The sequence below is a fragment of the Lissotriton vulgaris genome, chromosome 9, assembly GCF_964263255.1.
Source record: "Lissotriton vulgaris chromosome 9, aLisVul1.2, whole genome shotgun sequence".
Classification (NCBI taxonomy): domain Eukaryota; kingdom Metazoa; phylum Chordata; class Amphibia; order Caudata; family Salamandridae; genus Lissotriton; species Lissotriton vulgaris.
Window position 1 is genome coordinate 76162838 of NC_141697.1, and position 27869 is coordinate 76190706.

At 39.7% G+C, this 27869-nt stretch overlaps 1 protein-coding gene across 13 annotated transcripts in view; it reads right to left on the reverse strand.

Moving 5' to 3' along the window:
* DPF3 (double PHD fingers 3) overlaps positions 1 to 27869 on the reverse strand; it is a 414904-nt gene that overhangs the window by 16997 nt on the left and 370038 nt on the right. For 8 of the 13 annotated variants that reach the window (XM_086937071.1, XM_086937070.1, XM_086937067.1 and 5 more), the window contains one exon: positions 25523 to 25651. In XM_086937071.1, coding sequence (XP_086793197.1) covers positions 25523 to 25651 — 129 coding nt within the window. Of the gene's footprint in view, positions 1 to 4679; positions 5459 to 16922; positions 18023 to 25522; positions 25652 to 27869 lie in introns of those variants that run through there. The other 5 variants (XR_015299878.1, XR_015299876.1, XR_015299877.1 and 2 more) reach the window with 1 other exon arrangement.

A 27869-nucleotide genomic window follows, 5' to 3' on the forward strand; every position in this document is an offset into this window, starting at 1 on the left:
TAGGCTGCCCTTTTGCTCAAACTACAGGCATACAAGCTCCAAGTGGTCTTTTCTGCAAATGGCCCTGATCAGTACAAACTCGCCAGTCTGTGAGTCTCTACGTGTCTCCCATGAGGTTGTGGGGTGCTTTAGATATGAACTACTGTGGTGCCTTGGGACTTAAAGTATTAAAGTCAGAAGGTTAAATCTTTGACCTGGACAAATCTGGTTAGTGTACCTGACACGCGCGCCATCACAGTCAATGTCAAATTGAGCCTAGGTCCTTTTCTACCTCAACCACTATCATTTGCACTATGTGCTTTTTCTTGCTTTTTACATCAAAATTACAAAAAAAATCCATACCTCTGGTTCTCCTTATTGTATCTTTGAAATTTTGTTTATTAAAGTATGCTCTATTATTCTGACCTGTTAGAGGATTTTTTTTTCTGCACTTGACTTTATTGCTGTTTTACTACAGCATAAATACCTTACACGTTGCCTCTAAGTTAATCTGGTCTGCTTTGTGCCATAGCTACTAGGAAGTTGAGCTCAGGTTTATCTAGTGACTTGTGTGGTTCACCCTGACAGGGATAGTGATTATTACTTGAGGTGGATAATTACCCGCCTCCACTAACAGCACAATTTCTTACAATGCACCACTAGAAGGTACCCCAGAAGTGGTTTCATGTTCTTCAAGTGATGGCAGTGACACATTGTGATTAATGCCATGATTTAGCAAGTTTTATTGTGTAGATGCCTTCTTTAAAGTGATTTGTTTCACTGCAGCTTTGATCCCCTTACTCTCCATGTAAGGAGGCGGAGTGTCTGCCGAACCCTGCAGAAGGGCTCTCATCCATGCACTGTTAGCAACAAAAAAGTCTGGAACTACATGATGGTGATTGACGTATGGGTATTAAAGTGCTGGCCTGAACCTTTCCTCTAACCTGGGGGCGACTTTTCTTGTTTTGAAAGTTGTCTGTATTGGCCAGAAACTCTATGGAATGCTCAGTCTTAGGCAGTTTATCTACAACGAAGCCCACCCCTACTTCCATATGTATGGGCACATGCGCTGGGCCCTATTAATGCATTATATAGTTGTCATCTGATGGAGCCCCAACAGTGTATGGTTCTAGGGAGGAGTCATCATGAGAGACAGCCCTATAATTGTGCTAGGCATCAACTTGTTGGTTGTTTTGGCCTGGAGTCGTGACACAGCTACAGTGGATCCGTGGAGAGGTATTGCTTGAAATTCAAATGCAATGAATGTGGTAGGGCCAGCTGTGGTGGGGAGGGAGGATGGTGTCTTACCTTCTCTTTTTTAATTTCTTGTGGGGTGTCTGTGTGGTGGAAGGGGCGGGGGGAGATCACGCAACATGCCTAGTGAATGCGTTGATGTGGACTACCCTCTTCCTCATATTACGCTGGTCCTCTTTCTGGTTGGAGTCAAGATTGAGCTTGGATTCGCTGTCAACTTTGGTGCGGAAGGCTGGTCTCTTTAGTTTCTACTTTCAGAGTCGAAGAGGTGTAGCGCAGCGGCCATGGCGGCTGACGCCGGAACACAGGGGCTCACAGTTCGATCCCCGGCACCGGCGGCCGGTTGGGCCAGCACCTTGTGACTCGGGGTAATAGCCTGCTTAATCTTCCAGTCGGCCCCCAGTGCTGAGACACCTCTCCGGAGGTAGCTGTGCGCTTTACAAATTTTGGTATTTCATTTCATTTCTTCTGGCGCCAAGAGTTTCTTTTGACACTGATCTCAATTACAGTGTTTGGAGCGGGCTGTCTGGCCTCCTTCGAGGTAGACCTGACCGGTCACTGCATGGGCTCTCTGGGTCCTTCTTCGCCCTTGGGTGGAGGTTGTGTTTGAGATTGATTCCCAAAGGAAAAATCTTCAGTGCCCACTCAAAGCGTAGAGAGCTGTATCGAGTTTGCAGTGAAACCCAAGGTGTGGTCCTTGTCCTGGGGCCTGGAGATTCTTGATCTCCATAGTTCAGGTCATAAGAGAACACAATATAGGGTTCCTCTCTTGATGAGTCTCCGGGCTACCGAATGACACTTCCCCTCTATAGTCGAAGTCCAGTAGAGGCGCTAGGTCCAAGTGGTGTGAGAGACCCACTGCCCAATTAAATATCTCCTACTACTCAACCAGGGAGTTGGTGCCCATTTTTCTTCCATGACGCATTGGCCTTGGCATCCTAGGTATGCCACTGCCACCAACAGGAGATACAACAAGTGAGCACCACCACAAAGTTTTAGTGCATCATTTGTTTGTTTGCAGTTTCAAGGCCAGCCCTTATTACAAATGTTGATCAACCACAGATTCCACTGTGCTGACTCAACACCCACTCCATGTGTGTATGTATTTACTAGACAAACCTAAAATAAAATGCAGTCAAGCAATAATACCTTTCAAAGCTTTTGGTTTAGAACTATTGTATATAAATATCTTTTGCCTCTTGCCTCTGGTAACTTTCCCTCTTCTCTTTCAATCTGTGCTACAGTGTTGATGAATTTTTATTTCCTAATGATTTAGCCTATATCCTTCCTACCAACATTGTGTGAGCATGATTTAAAATGTTGGCTAATTCCTCTGACATCTGATATAAACTGGGGTGATGCTGTAATGAGTCAAATGAGTGTTCCATCATGCTAGCTGTTGCCTTTTCATGAAGAAGATTTTTTTTAAATCAGATAGATTTTGTACTCTCATTTAGTAATAGTTCATACACAATATATAAATGTGCCTATACATAGATGATGTGGGTTTCTTTATTGTATGGAGTGGTTGATTGCTAAATTGGTATTATGTTTTGCTTATGTTTTCATAAGCAGAGTAAAGTTCTAGTTTCTCTATTACATTTGTGTGTAGTTTTATATTGCACAAACCAGGCCAACGAGTTATCAGAATGCTTCACATAGAAGAGAAGCCACAAGCTAAACAACAGTAAACTAGGTCTATGTAAGGGTCAGGATACAGGAGAACGCAACAGAAGGTGGAAAAACAGGCATTAAAAGAATAAAGTGTAAATAGGCTTTAAAATGGAATTACATACATGAGAATACATGCAGGCAATTAGAATAGAAATAACTGGTACATGAAAGCCAGATCGGTTGAAATATCATAATTGAATGTGAATACATTGAAATTAAAACTGTTTTTAGATTGCATTAGTGTTTAGATTTAGTTGGGTATAAGTTAAAACATAGATGCAGAATCCAAATATTCTATACTGAAATACATTCTTTTAAAAGTTTTAAATCAAATGTGTTGATAATTGATAGTGAAAAAGTCCATGGTTTGTCTAGGCTTTCAGTATTTTTAACGGTGTAATCAAGTTATTTGTAAAAGCAACATTAAAACAGATAAAAACAATTTGGTGTTAATTTTTTCAACAGGATAATTTCTGATGGAAGGCAAATAGGAATCACGATAATGGTATGTGCCCAATTTAAATTAAAAATGTACTTTGTGTAAAGTTTCTAGCCTTTGGTGCTTAGCCATAGAAGCATGTACTTTAATTCTCTAATCTTTGGAAAATGTATCATGCTGTTAATAAAAGGTTGCAAAATAAACATCACATTTTTAACTCAGGGAAGTTTGTCCAATCGAATACATTTCAGAACCCAGATGCCTCTTTTGACTTAGAATCTGAAACTGTCATTCAGTACCTGGAAGTCCTGTTCGTCAAAAAGAATTTACTTTGATGTTCATAGTAAAATAGAGTCAAATTAATTAGCATTTTCATTACAAAATCATACACTCGTGAACTATAGTAACATACATTTGTAGAGGGTCTATAATTCACCTACCACTAGTTTTGAACACAATCACATGCTTATAAATTAATTTTGGGTTATGCATTTCAAGATTGCCTGATCCACATAAAGACAAATTGTACCGCAATATAGGTCTAACGTAGATGTACAATTTCCTAACACTCAACATATGTAATTCACTAATTGCAAGTTATAGGTGTAATGAAAGTGCTCCATATACACAACTTTTCACACTCAACCCAGGAATTAGAGTAAAAAAGCAGCCATGCGTCGGAGGTGTTAATAGACCTGCCAAGGATATGCAGTATAAGTGATGCTTTGCACCCAAAAAGGAAATAATCTCACGGAGTGCTCAAAACTAACAGAAACGAATATCTTCTTTCCCCCAATTAAGCATTCCTGTATCTAACATCATCTAAGAAAACTAACATGGAATATTTTATTCACATTTCCAAAAGACTTATTTCTTAACAAAAAACATGCATTTTGTATGTTAAAGTAAATAATAACATTTTCAATATGCACTGGACCACGTTAAAGGTCTATGCTGTGGACTTGGTGCAGTTACCCTCATGCTTTTCATTTCTATGAATCACATATATCCGTACATGTCTTATTCCAGACTTAGTAGTAACTTTTGTATGCAATAAGTTAGTCTCCAAACTACTGTAAATCAGCCCCATCTTTGATATGTTTTAAAATAGTGTATCTTTGCTTAACAGAAAAACTAAGAAAGAATGTAAAAAGTTCTAAACAGAACTTCAATACATTTGCGTAATTGGCTAAAATAGGAGGGTGTGCACATAAACTATTGCTGGCAACGCTTTCTGGATATTTGCCACTCCAAAGCTCAATAGCTTAATAAAAAGCACTGCACAAATCACAAACTAGAATAAAGGCTATTTCAGAGTAAGCCACACTGATTCACAAGAAATTCTGGTCATGTTTTATTGAAAAATGTATTCAGCCTAAATTGCCTTGGACTGATACTTTACAGAAAATTTAAAGATAGTTCATTTTTCCACTGTGACTGTTCATACGTTTCACAACAGAACTGCTCTACACACATTACCCAACAATTACCTCTAATGATTTGATAACAGGATATACGGTGTTGAAATGTACAATAAATTGTGGATAAAGTTATTACTTACCAGATCCAATTTTTGGGATAAAAAGCTACTACAAAGACTAATTAGTTGTTGTAATTCCAAACAAGGCAGAGTTGATCTTTATTTTTTGAATAAAAAAGCAACCTTTAGTAAATATTATTCTTTATTTTACATAAGTGCCTTTTTAAAAACGTATCTTTGTCTTCACAAAATTGAGTATTGTTTCAAAGCAAAATGCAGAAAACAAAAATAGTGTGCAACCTTAGCACTTACGATTTTTTTCCATTTTAAATACTGAAATAAATAAAATATTTCACATCTTTGTTTTTATCTTTAGTCGCCTCAGTTTTTTTTAGTCTTTTCCATTGAAATATCAATTCCAGTTTGTTCTGGATTTTTAAAAAAACACAGTGAATAAAAAAAAAGGTGGGAGAAGATGTTTTCTTCATATTGCACACACTCAGGTCATTTCAAGAGGTCACTAGAATCCAGGGCATCATGAATAATATGCTGGAGCATAAGCATTGTACAAAGGGTAGGATGCTCTATTTTCCATCCTAAAATATTTTCTCGAGGAATACTGGAGTCCGTGACTGGAAGAGAAATATAAAAATTACTTCTTGCTTGAAATAGCTATTTTAACAAACATTAATACAGTTTAAATGAAGCATTTGCCAGTTAATCAAAAAAAGAAACACAGCCTTCCCGTATGACTTGATGACTTGTGCAAAACATCATAAAGAAAGTATTCAAACAAAAATTCAGGATACATTTTAATCACAGTGGACTCAAATCAAACAGTGAATTGTGGACCTTGGCAGGGTTGGCACTCTTTTTAAACCTTTTCATTCAAGTTTTTTAAGCAATTATACACATGCCACCCCCCTGCCCCCCCCCACCCCCGAAGACCAAGGTTTTGTTCCATACCATGAAAACCAAATTAATACATACAAACTTTATGTTATCGTTTCGCTTATAGTCCGACAAAAAAGTGAAAGAGAGAGAAGAGAATACATAAAGAAAATACTTAGATATCGCAGAGTGGGGAAACGGTAAATACATAAATATCTAGGGTTATACTCGCTGGGTTATTTGACAGGCATCTTAAACCCACAGATTAAACTCCATCTCTAGGTGTGGTCTTGTATCCACTGCAATAGTGGACCCCATATCAGCATACCTCTTTTCTTTGTATTAATCCCCTTGTTTTTATATATAGCCACCTCCACGCTACATGTCGCTGGTAATCTTGCCCTCCATTGTGTAAAAACCGGTGGATTTTGGTCTAGCCAGGATGAGGGTATGCAGAGTCGGAGAACAGAGAATACAAAAAGGTGCTGGGCCGTTCCTGGGTTAAGAGGTAAATACGTGTCACGTGATGTGGAGGATGTTGTTAGGGTATAGAAGATCTGCCCTTGGGCATCCATTTTGTTGGATATAATGCCCTCACACACCTTTGCAGGTGTCATGCTTCATCATTTGGGCCTGCTCCTAGTTGGGTCGGCGGTGCAATACCCAACGGGCGACACCTCAAAGAGGGGCTCTTTAGCGGAGATCTTTTTCCAACTGCTGTATAGATGAAGTGCGGGTGTGGGGCCAGAGAATTTGTAGACATACAGGTGTGAGTTAAAATAAAGCTAGGGGTAGCAAGGAACAGTTTATTCTGGTGGTCCACTGCTCCAATTAAAACAAGTCTGTCTGGTACTCGCTGGAATATTATGCTTCCAGTGGCGAGTGTCCTCCAGATGGTGCTATTGTTCGGTCAACATGTTTCTCGCTTTTGTCTATTAACCTACGATTCTTCAGGACCTATGGAACTAATACAGCAAGTATCTAGGGTGTTGACTGTCTACAAAAAGTGTTATCACTAGTGTATTTGTCAAGTGTACAAACTAGTGCAACTCATAACAGAGAAAAAGGGGGGTTGATTATGTGTTTATCCTTTTTCGTAGAAGTACCTGTGTTAAGCTGCAACTACCTAATCAGTGTAGTGTTCAGTTAACAACAGTATCCAGCGGGTAAAGCATCAGGTTAGCTCATCCACCATTTGCCTTGGCAATCCCTGTGCTGATACAATGCACCTACCCCTCGCCGCTGGATCTGGGTGAAAAAGAGTCGGAGAACAGCCATGGCCACAAAAATCATTCCCTGCATATGTATAGGCCGCTGGTTTTTAGCTACTCCTAGCATTATTTCTTCAGTTGAGATAGAAATCCTTACATGAAATATCCCCGATAAGAAGTCAGATATTTCAATTATCAGATTAGATAATGTATTGCAAGAGGCAAACATGTGGATAATGTTCGCTTCATATAGTGAGCAGAGCGGACATGTTGTTCCCTTTCCTGATGCCCATTTTGCAATTTTATACGGGGTATAGTAAAGGGAAAAGAATGTTTTATAAAATTGTGCTTGCAATTTAATGGACATAAGACATGTTTGTGATAGTTCATACGCATGCTAGGGGATTGATGGATGTACCCTTAATTTAGACTTCCAATCAGCTAGTTGTTTGCCCAGGTCATCTGGGAAGGTTCTACTTAATGTTTCGTAGATTTCCCCGATTTTAGGGGTGGTTTTCCTACATAGGGTTTCTATTGTGGTGCTATTTTGGAAGTTTTCCCGTCCCCCCACTTTCTTCAGTAAGAAATCCCTAATCTGCAAGTATTTAAAAAAATCCCTATGACTGATGTCGTATTCAGAGTGCATCTCTGAGAAGCTTTTCAGACCATTTGGTGTATAAAAACAGCCCAGCTGGTTGACACCTGCCTCTATCCACCTAGTCATACATCCATCCTGAAAAATCGCTGGCAGATCATCATTGCAGCTAATGGGTGTATAGCATGAGTATCGGCCCAGCCCTAGCATTTTTCATATATTGCTCCAAACTTTATATATGCTAGAGATGGTCTTAAGTTTCACTTTCTTAAAGTAGTTATCATTGACATGTCGTCACAAGCACCCCTCACACTCTTCCCCCAGGATAATTTCTTGCGGTGTTGGAATAAGGTGATCGCTATGTTCTTTGGATATAAGAGTCACACAATATTTAGCCACCGTCGCCCAATAGTATAGCTTAAAGTTGGGCATAGCTAGTCCCCCTCTTTCTTTAGGGAGCATAATCCATTTAAGTGCACAGCGAGGTCCCTTATAACCCCAAATAAATCTAGAGAACATACTCTCTATAGTTTTAAAGTGCTGGGGAGAAAACTTCAGACATATTGCTCGAAAAAAGTACAGAGACCTGGGCAGAAAAAGCATTTTAATTACATTGCATCTGCCGCCGATGGCGAGATGCAGATTATCCAGTCTGGGCAGTTTTTTTCTAGTGCGGTTGATCAGTGGATCGAGGTTTATACTAACAATGTTATCTACCTTTGCGCTTATATTGACACCGAAGTATACTGCATGATCTGTTACCCTGTTATCCCTCATCCTGATTTTACCATTGATGACAATCTGGGTTTTCCCTGAGTTGAGTTTATATCCTGATACACTTCCGAATCTCTGGGCCTCCTCCTCAATCACCTCCATAGCCTTATTGGGATCGCTGGTGGAGAATGCGATATTGTCAGCATATGCTAAGACTTTTGTGTCCTGGTTAAATACTCGAATAGGAGGCACTGAGGGGTGATTTTCAAGTTTACGGATAAATGCATCAATATAAACAGCAAATAAGAGAGGTGAGCAGGGGCACCCCTAGTAATTGTAAATTTCTCTGACAAGGTCCCGTTAATCATGACGCTAGCACCTGGGTCAACATTTAGTCCTTGGGTGGCTTTAATGAATATCTTAGTAATTCCGCACCTCATCATAGCTACCCATAGAAACTTCCAGGAGACCCTATTGAACGCCTTTTCCGCGTCAAGTAGAATAAGTGCAATAGGGTCTCCTGTTGTTTCCGTGTAATCAAATAATGAAATCACTCTTTGTACGTGATCCGTTGTTGTCCTCCCTGGGATAAAACCATGTTGGCGAGTTGACACAATTTTATGAATAATTGGCGCTAATCGTGCAGCCAGGAGTTAAGAGTAAATTTTGGAGTCCCCATGTATCAATGTTATGGGGCGGTAAGAGCCCATTTCTATGGGGTCCTTGTTTTTTTTTCAGGAAAACCATGATTTTCGCGGCTGACCAAGAAGGAGGTGGATTCCCGCCCCGGAATATAGATCTGAATAGTTCTAACATAACTATTTTAAGCTGATCCGAGACCCTACCATAAAACTCGGTTGGTATCCCATCCACCCCTGCTGCTTTGCCATTTGCCAATGAATTCAGGGAAAGCGGAATTTCATCCCAGCCAGGGGGGGGGGGGGGGGGAGGGGGGGTTATCTAGGCTATCTTGATCTTCATTCAGACAGCTGCCCTTGCATTGATCTAGGTATTCCTCAAGGTTCTCCTGGTCTCTGATTGTCTCTTTATATAGTTCTTGATAGAACCACTGAAATCATGTCCTTATTTCGGATGCTTCTGTTCTCAGCCCACCATCTAGATCTTTAATGCACTTTATAGTATTAGCTGTCATCTCCTCTCTTGTATGAACTGCTAGCTGGTGCCCAACTTGTTCACTAAGCACATATGATTTTTCCTCATAAATTGTGGCTTTAGTAATTGCTTTCTCTGTAAAGATCTCTGATACAAGGTTTCTAGCAATGGCTACCCGTGCCAGTTTGTCCGTTATCTGCCCGCTTTGTGTAGCCTTGATTAGGTCTGCCTCTGCCTTGCTCTGGTTCTGTTGTAGTATAGCTAATTGTGCTTTTCCTTCTCGATTGGTCCTGACTGAAAACTGAAGTGTTTCTCCTCTGATGCCTGCCTTTATTGCGTCCCAGACTACCTCAATCGGGGCACTACCCACATTTATGGCTAAGAACGTTGTAATCCAATCCCTCATATGTTTACACAAATTTTTATTTTTTAAAAAGGCCCTTTAAAACGTCCAGGTCCTCATTATGGGGTTACTTCTATTGCATACTATGTTTAGTTCTAATGGGTTATGATATGATAATACTCTTGGAAGCTTACTTACAGTGAAAATATCCTTCAAAGAATTAGAGATGAGCATATAATCGAGTCGCACATGTTGTGAATGTGGATGGGAGAAATATGTGAATCCATGATCTCCGGGGTGATTTAATTGCCAACTATCAATCAACCCATGCAATACGCATAGCAAATCAAGTGCCCTAAAGACCCTAGGTTTCCTCCCTTGATATTTAAATGTGGGGTCCATTGGCCAATCCCTTGGTAGATGTAAGTTAAGGTCCCCACAGCCAATTAGGGGTAAAGGCCAGTGTACCAATTCATTAGTAATACTAAGAAGGATATTTGGATTGTCTCCCACATTTCCATATACCGTGCGTAAAGTCATCTTATTTTCCCCGTTATTATATTGGCATTCTGTAATCGTCCATCTTCCATATTTGTCAGATATTGATCTTGTACGTTGAAGCCCCTCCCTTTCGGTAGAATAGCCACCCCTTTAGTTCTAGTGCCCTGAGTAGAGGCGATTATAAGTTGATACCCTAATGTCTTTAATATATACTGTTGCCCCCCCTCTATATGCGTCTCCTGTAAGCAAACTATATTAGCCTCCATTGCTTGTAATCCCATAGCTACCTTCTGTCTTTTCTTTATGTCGTTCAGACCACATATATTCATTGTTACAATTTTTAGCCTAGCCATCCTGTTGCTTGATCCTTCTTCGTACATTTACTATAAGCATATTCTTGACACCTACTCTTCTTTTCTACTCTCTTTACTATTGTAACTCTTTTGCCCCATTCCACCCCCTACTGTTACCCACCTTGTGTTTGTGTTTATCCTTGGTCTTCCCTCCCCCACCCCACTCTCCGCCACTTTTTAAGCCGCCAAGCTCAATCCTGAGCTTGTGTGATAGCGTCTGAACCAACCTCACCCACACTCCACGCCCCTCCTTCACTCCCGTCCTTCCATGTACACCAATCATGCCCGGCATAAATCCATGAGAGAAGCATACATTAGATATGGAAAGGACTATAAAATCATTATAAGGAAAGTAAATCATGACAATGTCCAAGTCCAACTATTGAATTATATCAATTCAGGTGTCCACTAAATCCCGCAGTTTGTTATTTTGACATTTCAAAGGAGAAAAGAGGACCGGGGGGAAGAAAAAAAAGGCTAGAAAAAAGGAAAGCACCAAAACAGAAAAGCACCAAGCAGGTGCCTAAGGAATAGATTGGTTATTTCTTTCAGATACCCCCGAGACCCCCGCAATAATATCTTTCAGAGCCTGTTCAGCCTGTATCTGAGGAGAAAAACATTGTACGGACCTGTGACACTATTTTCAGCTTGGCTGGATTTTGTAGGAAGGCAAGAGCCCCTGTATTCTGGAAGGGAGTGATCAGCTGCCGTAGTCTCCATCGTCTTTCCACTGTGGCATGTGCAAAGTCTGGCTTTGCGAAGAAGGAGAACCCATCCCAGTTCCTTTTTTTGTTTGGTCGGGCCAAATCATAGACTGCCTGTCGTAACAAAAAATTGCCAAAGAATATCAGGATGACTCTGGGAAAGGCTTGTTCCGTGTGAGGCTGTTTAGGAAGTGAGAGTGGGAATCTGTGCACCCGTTGTATCTCCTTATCCCAATCCCACTGATTTAGCTCTGGGAAGGCGATTTTAAACAGCTTGATGATAAAAGTCCGGATATCACTTCCTTTGCTATTTTCTGGGATCCCGAGGATACAGAGGTTGTTCCGGCATTGGCGATTTTCTGCCTCTTCAAGCTTCCACATGATATCGGTGACCGCCTTTTCTTGTGATGAAATCTGGGTTTTCAGAGAGCCCACTGTGGTTTCCAGTATTTCCAGTATTTCTGTTCGGGTCTCTACCATAGTCATTCTTTCGGCAATCTCCGTACACGTTTTGCCAATTTTGGGCATAGATCCTTGTAGCTTTTTCGCTGCCACTCGGGGAACCAGATTCTCAGATTTGACCTCATTGTGGAAAGTGCTCAAAGATTGTAGGATTGTAGCTAGTGTTGACTCGGATGCTTGCGCAGACTCCATCGGTTTGTCTGCCCCTTTTAGTGAACCCAAAGCTTCATGCCCATCTATTGGCAGTGATTGCGCATCGGAATAGTCCCAATGGAGATCAGTTTCGTCCTCGGTATCCGTCTTCTGTGCTGGTTACTTCCTATCGGAAGACCTTCTTTGTTTTTTTTTGTTTGCCTTCATGCTGACTGCTTGCAGAGGTATCAACTTCCTCAGCATCGCTACTGCAGCTATGTAGTCCTGAGGATTCAGAGCCGAATGAATCCTCATTTACTGAGAAAAAGTTTCCCGTGGGAGTCGGAGACTGATATTCTGGCTCCGTGGCATCATGAAGGGCCATCTGTACCACTTTACGTTGCTGCCCAGTTTGAAATTCCTCACCCTCCGAGGTACATTTATCTTTGCTCTGTAACAGGTATGTTAAAAATATCTTGGACCAACTTGTGCTCTGACTGTTCCTCAATCTTTTCTGGGGTTGTGTTCCCCACATCTGTAGTCCACAGGACTGTTGTTTAGTTACTTGCCCCCCCAAGAAACACACACCACATCGTTTGATGTGCTATCCTTATACATCAGTTTTTTTGATTTCAGCTCGCTTAAGTCATGTGAGTCATTAACATTGTTACCCACCGAGCCTTCCGCTGTATCACACTTTGCCAAGGATTCCGGTGAAGAACCTGCCCCCCGGTCCACATTATGTTTTTTAGCAAATATTTTGGGAATGACCGGTTGCTTCTTGTCTGACATTATTGTATCCTTAGCCTGAAGGAGTTTAGTAATTTTGCCCCCCAGATCTTTCACAGTCTTACCGGGGTTAGCGCCAGGTTTCTGCTTCCCCTGTTCCGCCTTGGTGTTGTCCCTTTTGTCGGATCAGGTGGCTGCTGTGGGACCGGGCAAGGTATTCAGATTCTTCGGTCGAGTTCCTTCACGAGCAGCTGCCACTGTGCACGCTTCTCTTCGGAGTCGCGGTTGCGTAGCAACCAGAGCCTGTCTCTGACGTTGACGATTCCACGCTTGCCGGCAGGCGCAGTGAGCAGCAGCCTGGCCAGTGTCTCCCAGCGCGATCCTTGTCCCAGCCAGCAGCAGGTTTTCGGCATGCACGCTTCTTCAATCTGACTTCGCGTTTTAGTAAGCCGGTACTGCGAGATGCTACGACCCCAATCCACGATGCCTGGGTGCATCTCGGGTGGCAGGACACTTGGAGCTCTGGAGCGGTGTGGAGGTGAGTGATTCAGGTCTTACTCAGCCTCCATCTTGGCTCCCCATCTCGGCAGAGTTGGCTCTCAGTGCTTGATTATCTAAAAGATAACCGCAACTTTAATATAAAGCTTGAAGGTACATTACTGGTGTTTACACAGTTTAATAATTCCTTGCCCACGGTGGCGATTCAGGCATTTGTGTTCTTTTGTATATTACTAGAGAGGTTCTTTCATCTCTAGGAGTTGAAGAAATGGAATATACAATGTGTGCCACTTAGTGACATGTATCAAATTAGAAGACTTGCTTTTCATAGGGACAAGGGTCCACGTCACCAAAACGATCATTGTATGTGGCAGCAAAGAAATGTAAGCATCCCCTCTAAGCATTCAACACATAACTTAATCATTGCTCTTTTTTACACATATTCCCCAAAAATGGTAGTCATTAGGGCTGAACTGAGGTGTATCTTTACTGCGTAGAGAGCCTGTGTGTCTGAAACACATGGAATCTAATACTGAATAGATAAAAGTTCTATAATCAGTCACCTTACAGGTACACATGTGCATATATTAAACTGCAAGTCCTAAATGCATATTCTGGTGAGGGTAACTATAGTATATACGTTTGAAGAGGAATGAAATCTAAATTGATTAATTCCAGATCCTCTTCACAATTTTCTTAACCATTTTATATTATTTCACATTCTTCATTACAAGCATCACACAATGCCCAAAGGCTTCAGCATGTCTTGATTTAACATCATACCTGTCTTTAAGATGGAGGGCCACTCTAGGGGTTAGCAGATATGTATGCTTTACAGATTACGTGAGCATAGATTTAATATGGATTATTTGAGGCCAAACGTATTTAGCATACTTTCTGGAATAGTGACATAACACTTTACCTTGCCACGCTTTTTAAACACAATACTTTTATAAAGCAAACAGTCAAATGTGTTTCTGTACAAAAGTACATGAAAGTTACATTTTAGTGACATACGAAAAAGAAAAAAAGATCGGCTATAACACCAAACTTTTGCTCTGCAAGTTATCACATATCCCTTCTGACAATTCCAAACACAAGTGCCCATGAATGCCATGCTTCTGATGGCTCTTCATACTTGAATTTCAATGTACCAATGAGGGCTGTAATATGGGCAGAAGGAGCAACTTATAAAGAATAACTATGGTTATATCTACAATAAATATAGCAATATATACAGATGTTCAGCATGTAATATGCTTTTATTAAAATTTTTACTAACATTTTGAGTATGGGGAGGTGCCCTGACTCATGAGAGGTGAAATCTTAAGTGGGTCATGATTCCCCATATTTTATAGAGCCCAGGAAAATAACTATCATTCCAAGGTTTTGACGCATGTGACAAACACATTTTTCAGTTTAGGCACATGGATCAGTGCAGTGACTTCCACAAGTACTGAAGAACGAGGACTGTGCTGGCATTCATGAGAGCCCTTTGAGCCAAATCAACTTGTAACACTGGGATGTTGGCTTGGATTGCCTTACATCCTTCATCGCGACAATGGCTATGCAAAACTCACAAATAAAGTCAAGAACAAATACTTGTAAAGTACGGAAACCCAGGACCAGTGATTGAATGTTTGCTGCCCCAGAAGAAAATGGCCAAGTATGAATCTTTTATAACTCCACCTTCCCTATACGCACACGTACGCATACACTAGGCCTCATCCTATTCGCCACTCTACAAATTGACAAATTTGATGTAGTAACTGTGTATCCATGCATTGCAATACTGAGGTGCCCAACTACCATATTACGGGTTTTGAACTGTGGAGGAGGGGGTGTGAATGTAAATTGCACATTTCCCCCTGCCCCCACTCGTGGGGGCATCACATTGAGCAGAATTTATTTGCAAGATGATCACCAGCTTCTTCCTTGTGAAAATCTTGGAAGCAAACCACCGTGGGGGAGGCACACTTTGCACCCACATTGGAATCTCAACTAATGTGCAAAACAGGAGCTTATACCTGAATGAGCATTCATTAGGGTAAAAGAATGAATGAAACCCTGTAAGAAATAATTAAGCTTACTGCTTACTCAAAGTGAAAACACTTTAAAACAAAGGGAAAGTTCGCTGGATTAGCACATAGGGAAGACAATTAATTTGGCATTTGTATTTTTGTTAAGTACATTTTTTGCGTTGAATATAGATGGTATGCAAAACCATTACCTTTTATTTATTCAGTAACAGCATACTGAAGGCTACTGAAGACATGTGCATCACTAGAGAAACAGACACTCGTTGTGAAACAGACACTCTCACAAAAAAGCATCCAAGATGGAAGGAAGTGGACTCCTTGGGTGAAAGGAATTTGCTGCACTACTCTCCTTCTGCCCCATACAAGGGTCTGAGTTTGTCATATAATAGAGATACCCCTATTGAAACTAAGGTATTTATTTATTTATTTGCAGGTTTGTACCGCGCTGGCTTCGTGCAATTACTTTAAGTTAAAGTAGGTCCTTCAGTCTTAAGAGATGACAAAACTCTCAGACCTGAGCCACAAGAGTATTTTTGTGAAATCTGGGAATGACAAACCCAGAGGTGTTTTTTATGCTTTTTTGCAACAGAAGGGTAACTTATTTTTTGTGATTTTCTGGAATACTGGGAAGACATTCAATCTAATATATTCAAAATATGAAGACAATAACATTTTATGGAAAATTGACCAGGCATTGTTCATTATGCTCACCCCAGCACTACTAATCACCTTTAAGGCATGACACCTCTGAGATGAACTCCGCATTCTACTAGGAGTGTATCAGTGCCACATAAGGTTGCCAGGGGCCCTGAACCTGCTTCTTTCAAAATCCTGTGCATGATGGTGCATTCTAGTTCTTGGTTGGTGGAGCGGTCTGCTTAGTCAGTTCAAGAAAGAACAAGGTTGTTGCATGAGAACTTGTTCCCTAACAATCATAAACCACTTGCCATTGGTCAACATCCATCTTATTAGAGGGCCAAGTATGGTTAAACCACATGAGAGAGCAACAACAGGTATGCGAGGCTCTGGGATACATGGCTGAAATCGTGCTAACCTGTGGAAGTGCGTTTGGTTTGTTGCTTTGCAAACAGCAGCAATGAATTGGCTGAACCACAAAATAAGAATTGTGAGTACCTTCAGGTCATAAGCCTGTTTCAAATCTGCTCTCTCTCTACAAACTGACAACTATAACTGTTAATAGCATGAAGTAGCTTGTAATCAGATTCTTACAGATCATGCTACTGGATTTAGCAAAAAGAGCCAATTGAGTACTGGGAAGACTTTAAAACTTGACCTAGAGTATAGGTTGTCAACATTTTTGTGTGACCTACATATTCATTTAGTAGCCTAAGTACAACTATGTTGCTATTCCACCACTGCAATTTTCATCATCAATACGCTAGTTATAACTTTCAATCGACTGGTCTGACAAACGCAAGCAAATCAATCGTATCGTTCTGCGATTTGAGTTGTGTTCCCACTGCACGGTTTCTACTGAAAAGATTGGGGGCTTTCCTCAGGAACACAGTTGTATAAGCATGTGAACCTACAATAGAGACATACTACAAAAATGAAATTTCCCCATACAGAAATGTGGTAAGCAATGGGCAGGAAACACATTACTTTACAATCTCAAAAATGTGTTTGTTTGAAATATGGGTTTGAACATAGGTAGCTTAGGAGTGTATGTGCATTAAAACATGACCTACAACTGCCTTACTAACTCATTACATGGAACAGGAAAACAACAAGAGCATATCAAATTAACAAACAGAAAACAACTATTTAAAATAATCTTTGTATGAACATACCTTATCTGCAGCAACTCCTCCCCTCGTTCCTGGTTCAAGAAAACAACTTGCGTATATATCCAGTGTCTTTCAGACTTCAGCAGGTATTGCTTTGGTTTATTTTGAGAGGTGCTTTGTAGGTAAAAATAAACGGAAAAAATGAGTCTCTTCGGAACTACAGAAAAACAGCTGGTGGCCCACAAATATATATAGATATTAAAAATATACACAGAAAAAAGAAAAACAGGTGAGGTATTTTCCCTTTATGTTTCTTCTTCAAAAGTATTGTTTACAAGGATCCAGTCACTTCTGCAACCATGGTTTTTTTGACAATCCTTATGATGAAAATTTGGAGAATGAAGACAAAGTAACTCCATGAACGGAAGACGTGGAAACCATGAGGAAGATCAGGAGATTTTTGTGACAACGTTGGAGAGGAGAGAGTTGTTTTCTACTGTGCAAGGTCATCAACATCTTCAACCCAACCATGTTAGACAAAGAGCAGCCATTTTGTTATTCCTTCAGCCAGTAAAACTTTGAAGCTGCAGAAACCACCAGAACGTTCCTCCGTTATGAACTGAGCAAACCACGTCTGCTTTGCTTTTCTAGAAACTTTACAATATCATGTAGGATTCCATTTCTTGTTCTCATATCAGATGCAACATATAAATATTATGTAAAAAACGGTTTTAGGTGGCTCTCAGTCAATGGTTTCTTTAATTCATATTGAAACACTGAAGAAATGAAAATCAACTCTGCCCATTTAAAATAAAATTTCTTTAAAAAATAATATCCACAGTTCAGATTTTCCAGAAGTAAACAAAAAATGTTCAAAGTAGCAGTATAGATTTGTGCTTTCGGGAAACACACACAGTTTCAAAAAAAGGATCTAAAAAATAGAACTGCTAATAATTACAAAGGCAGTAGCCCCCAAAAGTTTGTTTTTTAGCAGCTGTCCGGTTTGTCTGCAATGGGGGAGCAGCTGTCAGGGCTCGATAGGGGCTCTTCCAGCTCATCATCGTCAAAGCCTTGAAACGTCGACGTGTCACTTTCCGATGTCGAACCAAACAAGTCCTCTGCGATGCGGGCATCCACCTTCCTGCCTCCTCCTCTCAATTGAGCTGACATGTATGATGAATATATCAGCACATGGGTTAAGCAACAGACACAAATTGTTAACAATTCTTTGCACTGACAATTTAGTATGTACAAAAAAAACAACCACAATACCACAGACAAAGTACACACCCTTATTAGATAAAAGCAGCGAAAGGGTTAATTTTTGTTTTTCCTCTCTTCAAGAGCATTGTTCAGGTTCCCTAGGCAGGCTTCATACCATTAAGATATTTTATAGCAAGATGCACAATTTGAATGGCTTCAACTTTAACAAATGGGCATTTAATGATCCTTCGCACATACACAACCTGAAAACCCAACAGCATTTAAGAAGTTAGTTTTATAAGACAGTGTTCCTTTTACCGTCCCCCAAAAGACAGCATAAAATATTGGAAGAACAGAATAAAAAGAAAACAATATCCAGTTCATGAATCGCAAAACAATGTTAAAGAAACCCTTAAAGTTGAACTCTGAAGGGCCTAAGGGTGAGTATTAGGAGAGTAGGTGAAATGTGTTTTCTTCAAACCCAGACACCTTTACTAAAATATGTAAATGTAAAGTGAGGGATTGGAGAGAGATGACCGCATTCAAAACACATTTTTACAAATCTTGTTGAGTGGAAAAATAGTTTATGCAAAAGAGGAGCAGACAGTGAGCTTTTGTCTATAGAGGTTTGCAAATGTAACTTTTGACAATATGTAGGTCTTCTGAGTGATCTGTATTGCGCTTACCTTTCCCATTGTGGAAAGATGCTTCAAGTATCCACAGTAACATACTATACCTTTTTGTTTTTTTAGTTCTTTTGTTTGTTCAATTAAAAAAAAAAAAGAAAAATATAAACAAAATCTACTAGTATACGAAGAAAGAAAACAAAAGTAAATAAATGTAAAAGATAAGACATTACTGCTGCTGCTTTAGCATTCTAGGGTTGGGGAACATTTCTCCATTAAAAGGGCTGTACCTAAAGGTTTATGAAACTTCAATTAGCAATAATGGAGTCCTCGGATGAACAGCTCCAATGTGACAATGTCTGGTACGTTTTAAGTTTTAAATAAAGTATTGTTTGTATTTGTTAAATGAACACTATTCTCTTATGTTACTGGCTGCCACAGACTATCAACGTTTTTATTCTTTATAACGAGTCCAAGTCATAGCCATAACATTGGGTGCCAAGCCATCATTCCTCTTCCACCTCCAGTAGTATTTTAAGTTTGACTGCATATGTACATATGGTGAAGGACATTGCTGACCGTTTCCACTGGGCGCATGCACACACTGAAGAGGAACTAAGGGGGAACACCATAAAGATCTGACCATCGCTATTGACAAGGTTGACCAAAACATCCTTTAGAAGAAATTACAGAATATATCTTTCTGGAGGGCTTCTTGCAATGACAGTGACATTTTCATAATGACACCTGGGGGCAAAATCTACTGAACAATGGCAGAAAATGCTCTAAATGTACAAATGAACACAATGGCAAGAAACAAGGTTGTGTTTTGGCCGTGTTACTAATTCACCTCCTAATTTCCCTTTACTGAGTTGATCATTCCTTCTCTTTCACTTTGGTAGGCAGAGAGTTTACTTGTTTAATGTATGCTAGAAACATTGTTCTGTTGAACCTAACAAAGGTCAGTTTTTAGAGGAAACTAAATTGCTTTGATAATGATATGAGGTTGGTTACATTATAAATAAATGTCATTAAAGTAACATGACTGTGTTCTAAAATTAAACAATGCTTACAATGCTTACTATGGAGAGGACACTATAGAGTCTGTATCAACCTATTTCTATTTGGGAACAATCTTTGGCTCATCCTTGATTCGGACAGTAGATCAAGAGCAATTAATAGAAAAATTAAAGGCCCCTACGAAATGAGCTACACAGCTTCCCCACAAGTACAGGAAGTGAAAGAACAAATGAACTGAAATAAACCTATGATGCAAATATTCCTGCAATCCTTTTATATGTACCTCCATGCACTCCATGCATTTAATTAAGACCCCGATCAGCATTTTTAAGGAAAAGTTACAACAAAAATACTGCACCGGAGCTAATCTAAGATGGATTTTCTTTTTTTTACAATTTAATAAATGAGTCAATCTCTTTACGAGAATTTTAACTACCAAAGGGAACCGTTGAATCCTTTTACTCAAAATGACTTATGAAAAACATTAGTGAGTTACTATATATGTCCACTGAGCTCTGATAATGATAAAGCATACAGGCTGCACATTTGTCAAATTTGCAGCGGTAGGCAGATTGCAACAATAAATGAACTTTACATGTGATCCAACAAGAAGACAATTATTTTGGATTTTAAAATTAATTGATTAGTTTAAGAACAGGACTGTTGTACTACACAGTTAAAATAATACACTTAAAAGAATGCACTGTATGTGGACAAACTATCCAAATACCACACATTTTTGGATGCCCAGCTCTACCCTTCGACCATCATATATTTTATTAAGCCAATTTTCGTCAAGATAAAAATGTTAAATATAAAGTTGTTCTGCAAGTATTATATAACCCATCTTCAGTCAACATTTTATAATAGGTCCTAAATAATTTGAAACTTTTCTGCAATGATAAATGGTGTTGTGTTTTAGGATCCTCATATCTGTGGAGTGAGGTTGACAGCTCAGCGAAATAGAGAACATGGAAAGCCACAACATATCAGGGAAGTTATCCTATTTTTGTAACTCCTTGGATCAGTTCACTAAAACTTCTAAACCCATTAACACATACTGGTGCTATAAGGAAAAGCTTGGCCGAGCATATAAAAAGCTGCAAACTACCAAATGTAATACTAATGCAGGCTCAAAGGCATTTGAATGGTGGTGAGAGCAGCTTTTATCTATTGCTCCACATCTGTTTCATTCTTGATGACGTGGAACAAAAGAGTACCTGTACATTGCAGACATTCTTGCAATTGTGCAAACACACTGGTCACACATTCTGTCACCAAGTCTGCCAAGTTGGATGGTAGCCAATGGGTGAGAAGGTTTTACCATCAACATCAATTTTTTTCAACAGCTGTGTCCCTATATCGGCTTCATGCAGTCACATATATAGACAGATATTTATCCCTAGGAAATGGAAAAGAGATGCCACAGAAAGTTCATAGAGAAAGGTTGTTTAGGAGTCCACAAAGGTAGAAGTGAGCTTGTAGGAACTTCACTTTTTTAAATATCCTCCATACAAACTGTGTGGAATGTAGAAGATGCTACATAAATATTGAGCACACATGGGAATGGTCGTGCAGAATCTGTGGCAAAGTCACTAAATATGATAATTCTTTACACTTTGGATAAAGATTAAATATTGTTGCAGAACATTTGTGAGTTTACAAGTTGTTTCTTCTCATTGGCGATGTTCAATTAATTGTTTACTTACAAATGTACTGTTCACAGTCTCATTGGTTCAGGCATTCGAACATGCCCAATTCAATTCAGTACATATGAGCAATTTCTTAATGAGCCTAACTTTGACCTGCCTTTTGACTGGAAGTCTCTTTGGCATTTGCACAAAATGTGCATAATATTTTGGGTGTGAATTCATTACAGGGCATTGGAAAGAAATTCATAGGCTGTCATATGAGGGATCTAAAAATACAATAATGCAATATTTGGGCAACTCCTTCAGATACCCATAAATTATAACTCTAAATTTCACCTGTCAGTGGGGAAAAAGTACAGTAATACAACACATTAGAAAGTTGAAATGCTAATGTTAATCGGATTTGTATGTAATATTTACAGTATGTTCTATCACTTAAAGGCATATCAGTTAAGGAAATTATAAAGCGTAATAAGTCTAAAATAGATGTTGAGGCACATCAGAATTTTGCATGGTCGGGATGGGCTCTGAGAGGTTAAGTAAACTTATCCTGCACTGAGAATGCGTCTCCACCCAGAAGAGCTGACAATCGTCTAGATGCGAGTTAACACATTGTGAGTGAAAATAAACTACATTTTGGAAATCTCTTTTTAGGTGACATAAGTGTACTTCTTATAAGCACAAAATATCCAACAGAGATGGGAGAAGTTCATGACAGCAGCTAAAATTGTCCACTAAAAAGTTACAATCTACCAACAGCAAGATCTTCCAGGGTAGCCAGTCATAGCAGTTTTAGGAGTCTCAGTAAACACCATGACTGGTACATTCTTTGTTATATTCCTTTGAATGCTTGTGATGTATAATTGAGTTGAGTAGCTTCCTCCAACAGTACCACCACAATCGAGAAATGTAAACACATATAGACAGTCACAGCTACAAACATTAAATGTTTGTAAAGTCTGTGAGTATTAGCTGTATGTGCTCCTCGCTTTTACATGTTTAAGGAAAAGTTACCTTTTATGGGGACATTGCGCATTAAGTCATATCACTTTAAGAAAACAGTGTTCTAATCTACGAAAGTTAAATTAAATGTATTCCTTAATATTTCTATCCACGTTAATATGAGGATGTTTTTTATTATTTTTTTAAATAATGACTAGATTTTATAACAGTGGACAGGTTGTCTAGTACCATTCATGCATTTTTATCCGTTACACAACACATGTAGCACTCGATGTGTTGCTGAACGGCAGAGGAGGTGCCGTTCAATTGAACAAATCATTCTCAGACGCCATTTAAAACTTACAATTTGTGCAATCTTTCAAAACACATTTTTTCTCTCGCTTCTAGGGTCACACATCTCCAACATACGAGAGCAGAGGGTAAGCCAATATAACTGAGAAAACGTACTTAATTCCATCTTCCTCCGAATTTGTAATCATTCCAAATTTTGCAAAAGTGCTAAGAAGGTAGCACTTTAGGTCAGCATTTTTGGAAAATTAAGCATCAATTAACTAATTCTGTGGTACAGGATTTAGCCACTTCATGAATGGAAATTAGAATTCAGACCCTGCCTGTCTATCCATTTCCTAAATCATATTAACTGTAGCCACACAGTGCAACAGATAGCCAGCTCTCATTAATATGCAGGGTACTTTATAGAGGCGTTTAAAATAAAATATATAACAGTGTGCTGGTCAAATGTCAATACTGTTCCAGGAAAAGAATGAAGATTCCCAAGAGTTCCTGATGTACAATTATAAATTGTGCTTTGTTTGTAAATTGAACAGAAAACAAAATAAATAAGCACAAATAAATAGGCAAGAATCACAAAGTACCACCATCATACCACTGTGTAGTGAGGAGGTCATAATTTCAGTTCTTATTCCAGAGACCTTGATACTACACAATGTTTTGCCATCTATTTTGAGCCTGAACTACACTGGAATTTCTAAAGTTGGTGGAGAAGTATTTTTTGGGGTTGGCGCATTGCTAATTTCCAGCTGTAATATAAAACATATTTTATGAAGAGATGTACATGTATTCAGCTAAGGCCAAACATAGAACATAAAAAATTGCTGCCTTAAATGAGACCTCCAAAATCTTCCATGGCCACCAAATGTAAGACACGCATTAAATGTTTGACTGTTTTGTATGGCACAGATCACAGTAGTTTTAAAATATGCACTATAATTTACACAGGTTAGCTGATGAAAGCATAAACAGAGCGTTTTCTGTAATAGTGAAATATTCCCCAAGGATAAAATGAGATGTACTATTACCAGAGATTACCATGTGTGTGTGTTTCTTTTTATTTTAAATAATTCACTTGGCTTGTTATGTCACCAGAACCACTCAATAGAATTACACGTGCATAATATGCAGATAAGGTGAATTCATTAATCCAAGTATTGCAGAGCAGGGTGTCCAAGCACGTTTAACAGTGTTTGGAAAACCTAAAATTCAAAAGGATGACTTATTTATGTGGAGTCTAATATCCTGTTTATGTGAGCATTGAGTAGAACTATCACTCACATCTGTAATAAAAAGCTTTGTCCTACTTGAAGATCTCTAGACGTACTAAATCAATGTATTTAACTATAATCAAAGTATGTGTAGTAGAGATAAAATAAGAAAATATATGGTCATACATTAGAATGATTTTCCTGATGGCAACCTGCAATTCAAGCATATAATTTGTTTCCTGTGAACTGAGAATTTGTAACCAATTGGAGCCTACAACGTTATGGGAAACTGCATCTCACATATGTTAAGTTAATAATGCATGGCAAGCAGGTGTTATAAGAAAATGTATTGCAATCCTGTTCAATGGTTTCTTTAAAAAAACACTCATGGCATCATGGTTTAGACCTTATTTTGGCTTCTAAATAATGAAGCTCACTCTGATTGTCTACAGGCCTGTAATGCAACATTACCTTTCACGTATCCTCTATAGTAAATTAAATATAGATATTTGTTAATATGTATATACAGATCTGCATTTCTGAATATTCTTTTATTATTCCAGCGATCTCTCCCTGCGTCCTCTAACCTGGGGGAGAGCTGGAGGACGAGGTGGACGGCGTCTCCCAGTAACATCGGGACCGATGCCTTCGATGGAACTATGACGATGCCCCACGGGCTGAAACTATAGCTGTTTGTACTTACCGCGGAGCCTGAGTACCCTTGGCCGATGCCCGGTGGAGCTGTCCTAAGTAGCTATAGAGGAGTTTCGCTCTGGTTCACCCCCTCGGCCGTCACCTACCCATTCGGACATTGGTCATTGTTTTTCACTGTTTTTTTAATTTATTATTTTTTTAAATATTTTTTCTTGGTTTTAATACATAAAACAGCAAGACAATAGGCATGTGTAAGTTTCAAGGTTACAATAATAAAATAGTATCGAGACAATTCACTCATTTCTCTCCTAGCTCCCACCTCTACTACCAAATTATCTATTCCGTATAAATCTTCCCCCCCCCCAATCCTTCAACCCTATTCAGAGTCGTCATCTGAGCTTTCATTGGTTTTTCACCGTTTTTAATGGTTTCGTCTGTCCTTCACTTTGACTGCTTTGTCTGATTTGTTCCCCCTGAAGTTCTTTTCCCCTCCCGGTTTGCCTGCCTCTATCTGCATTTCTTTCCCCTGTTTACCGTTCCCCCTCTACCTTCCATCCCCCATATAGACGTGTTTCTTGGCTATGCTACTAGCTAATAACTTAGATTATTGTGTAATCTCATGCCTATATTTGGCTCCTGTAACGGATATAATTTTTGTAACCTGCAACTCGCTGATCCTCATGTAAAGCACTCTGATACCTCTACATCTAGCCAGCACTATATAAAACTGTGCGAATAAATAAAAATACTCCTGTTCGCCCGTAAAAAACTATGAAACAGAAACACCAGATTTATGCCTGTAATATTTGGGCAATTTACCATTATTGATGTAACCTTTTACCAAAATCACCTAGCAATTCATGACTCGAAGACACAATGAAGAAACATATAAGCCAGACTTTTTATAGCATGAAAGAAATTGTACTGAACTTTTAAAGGAAAGGCATACAAATAACACATGATGACTAAGGGTGACATCAGGCATATGTATGGACCCAGGAAAGAAGCAAGCATGGGGGTAGTGAGCTGGAGGAAGGACCTACCAGAGCGCCCGCAGTCCGAGCAGGAGACCAGCTCTTCTGGTTGCCCACTCTTCCTGTTATTACTGGAGTCCCCAAGGCAGAAGTCACAGTAGTCATTAGGTAGGATCACACCATCCGGTCCTTTTCTAGCTGAAATGGGATTAAAAGAAAAAGAGTAAGGAAAATGCTACTTACCAGTATGCATCTGTTCTTGGTATGTAGAGCTGTAGATTCGTATACTTGTGCATAGATCGCAATCTGTGTTGGGCTTGGATGTTTGCACTTTGTTTTCGTCTTGGAAGAAGTCTTTGTAGTCACGAGGTAGGTGACTCCTCCTTAGGACAATAGTGCACATGGGCATCGACTCCATCTCCAGATTTTTTTGCCATGGAGGGTTATGATGGAGTTAGTAAGAAATATAAAAGGACGTCTATGTGTAATGTATCTAAGTAAGATAGTACTGGATCAGATAGAGGTACCTGGGGAGGCGGGTGCACGGATACAAATCTACAGCTCTACATACCAAGAACAGATGCATACTGGTAAGTAGCATTTTCCGTTCAAGGCATATGAACTGTAGATCATATACTTGTGCATAGACTATACAGCAGTTACCTCCTTAGCGGTGACTACCTGCATCTGTTGCAGTGGTTTGAAAAAGTGTTCTTAATACAGCCTGGCCCACACTAGCTTGTTGTTTTGCAGGTCTACACAATAGTGCTTTGTGACCATGTGTGGTGTAGACCAAGATGCTGCTTTGCAGAGGTCATCTAGGGGAATGTTCCCTATGAATGCCATAGGCGCCCCTAGTTTACGTGTGGAGTGAGCTCAAGGGGGTATGGTTAAGGTGTGTTTGGCTTTAGCATACCATATTTGGATGCATTTAAGAATCCACCTTGCAATCCCTGTTTCTGTGATAAGATTGCCTGTATGAGGTGGGGAGAAAGCCACAAAAAGTTTAGTCTTTCTAAAGGATTTTGTTCTTTCAATGTAGTATAGTATTGCTCTTTTTACGTCTAGCGTGTGAAGAGCTCGTTCTGCTACTGAGTCTGGTAGAAAGAAAAACACTGGTAATTCTACAGACTGGTTAAGGTGGAAAGGAGACACGACTTTAGGTAGAAATTTTGGGTTAGTCCTAAGAACCACTTTGTTATTATGAATTTGCAGAAATGGTTCTTGTATAGTTAATGCCTGGAATTCACTGACTTTTCTGAGAGAGATGATTGCAACCAGGAAAGCTACTTTCCAGGTGAGAAATTGTATTTAGCATTTATGCAGAGGTTCAAATGGGGGACCCATGAGTCTGGACCCCATTTAAGTTCCATACTGGAGAGGGTGGAACTGTAGGTGGAATTATTCTTTTAAGTCCTTACATAAATGCTTTGATAGCTGGTACCCGAAACAAAGACAAGTGTTGTCTGTTTTGGAGATAGGCTGCTATTGCAGCGAGATGTAGTCTAATGGATGTATATGCTAGGTTACATTGTTGTAGATGCAGAAGGTAACAGATGATATTTTGAATGGAAGCATCTAGTGGGTTGATGTGATTTGTACAGTAAATAACACATCTTTTCCACTTTACGGCATAGCAAGCTTTAGTGGTAGGAGTTCTAACCTCTTTAATGATGTTCATGCAGTATGGCGGGAGATTTGTGGTTCCGTGATCCCGAATTGGGTTCGATAGTTCCGAAACCCGATTTATAAAGATCGTCGGAAATGGACGATTTTGGTCTCTACAGACCGCAAATGGCGAGTGTAACGTGTTTGAGTGTTTTCGTATGAATCGATATAGGAGAACACTCTGCATTTGAGGATTTAGTTTGAACCCTCGGGTTCCATTTTGTATGTGGCAGCCATCTTGTGTGGTTGCCCTAACATAGGCCCGATGATTGTGGCCGAACGAGTCCTTGACAAGTACGCCTTAGTTGACTTCTGGTTGACCTGGCCGAACTGACTTCTCGCCTGGGGCGAATGCCGCTGAGCCAGTTCCTTGTTCAGCAGCTGGCCTGATAAAGATCAAAGAGCAGGACGTGCCCTGATTTTATGGCACACCGTTCCCACTCCTCTATCTCCTTTCCATCTGTTTCTGCCTTTCCTTTACGACATGTTCATCGATCTGGGTTGAAGGTTTTATGATTGGTTTGTCCGGCCTGATCGAACAGGAAACCAAGCATGTGTGCAATCGTTTTGGTGGGCTCGACAACGGAAAGTGGGATTAACTTTGACTGTCGTCATTCGTTACTTTTTGAAATGCTACTTGTTCATTGGTTAGTTTGTATGCACCAAATGTAAATTGTGATGTTGCCAGAGGCGTAATTTTCGGCATAAAAGACCGAGTTTCGTTCATTGAGGTGGTGCAGTCTGTCGA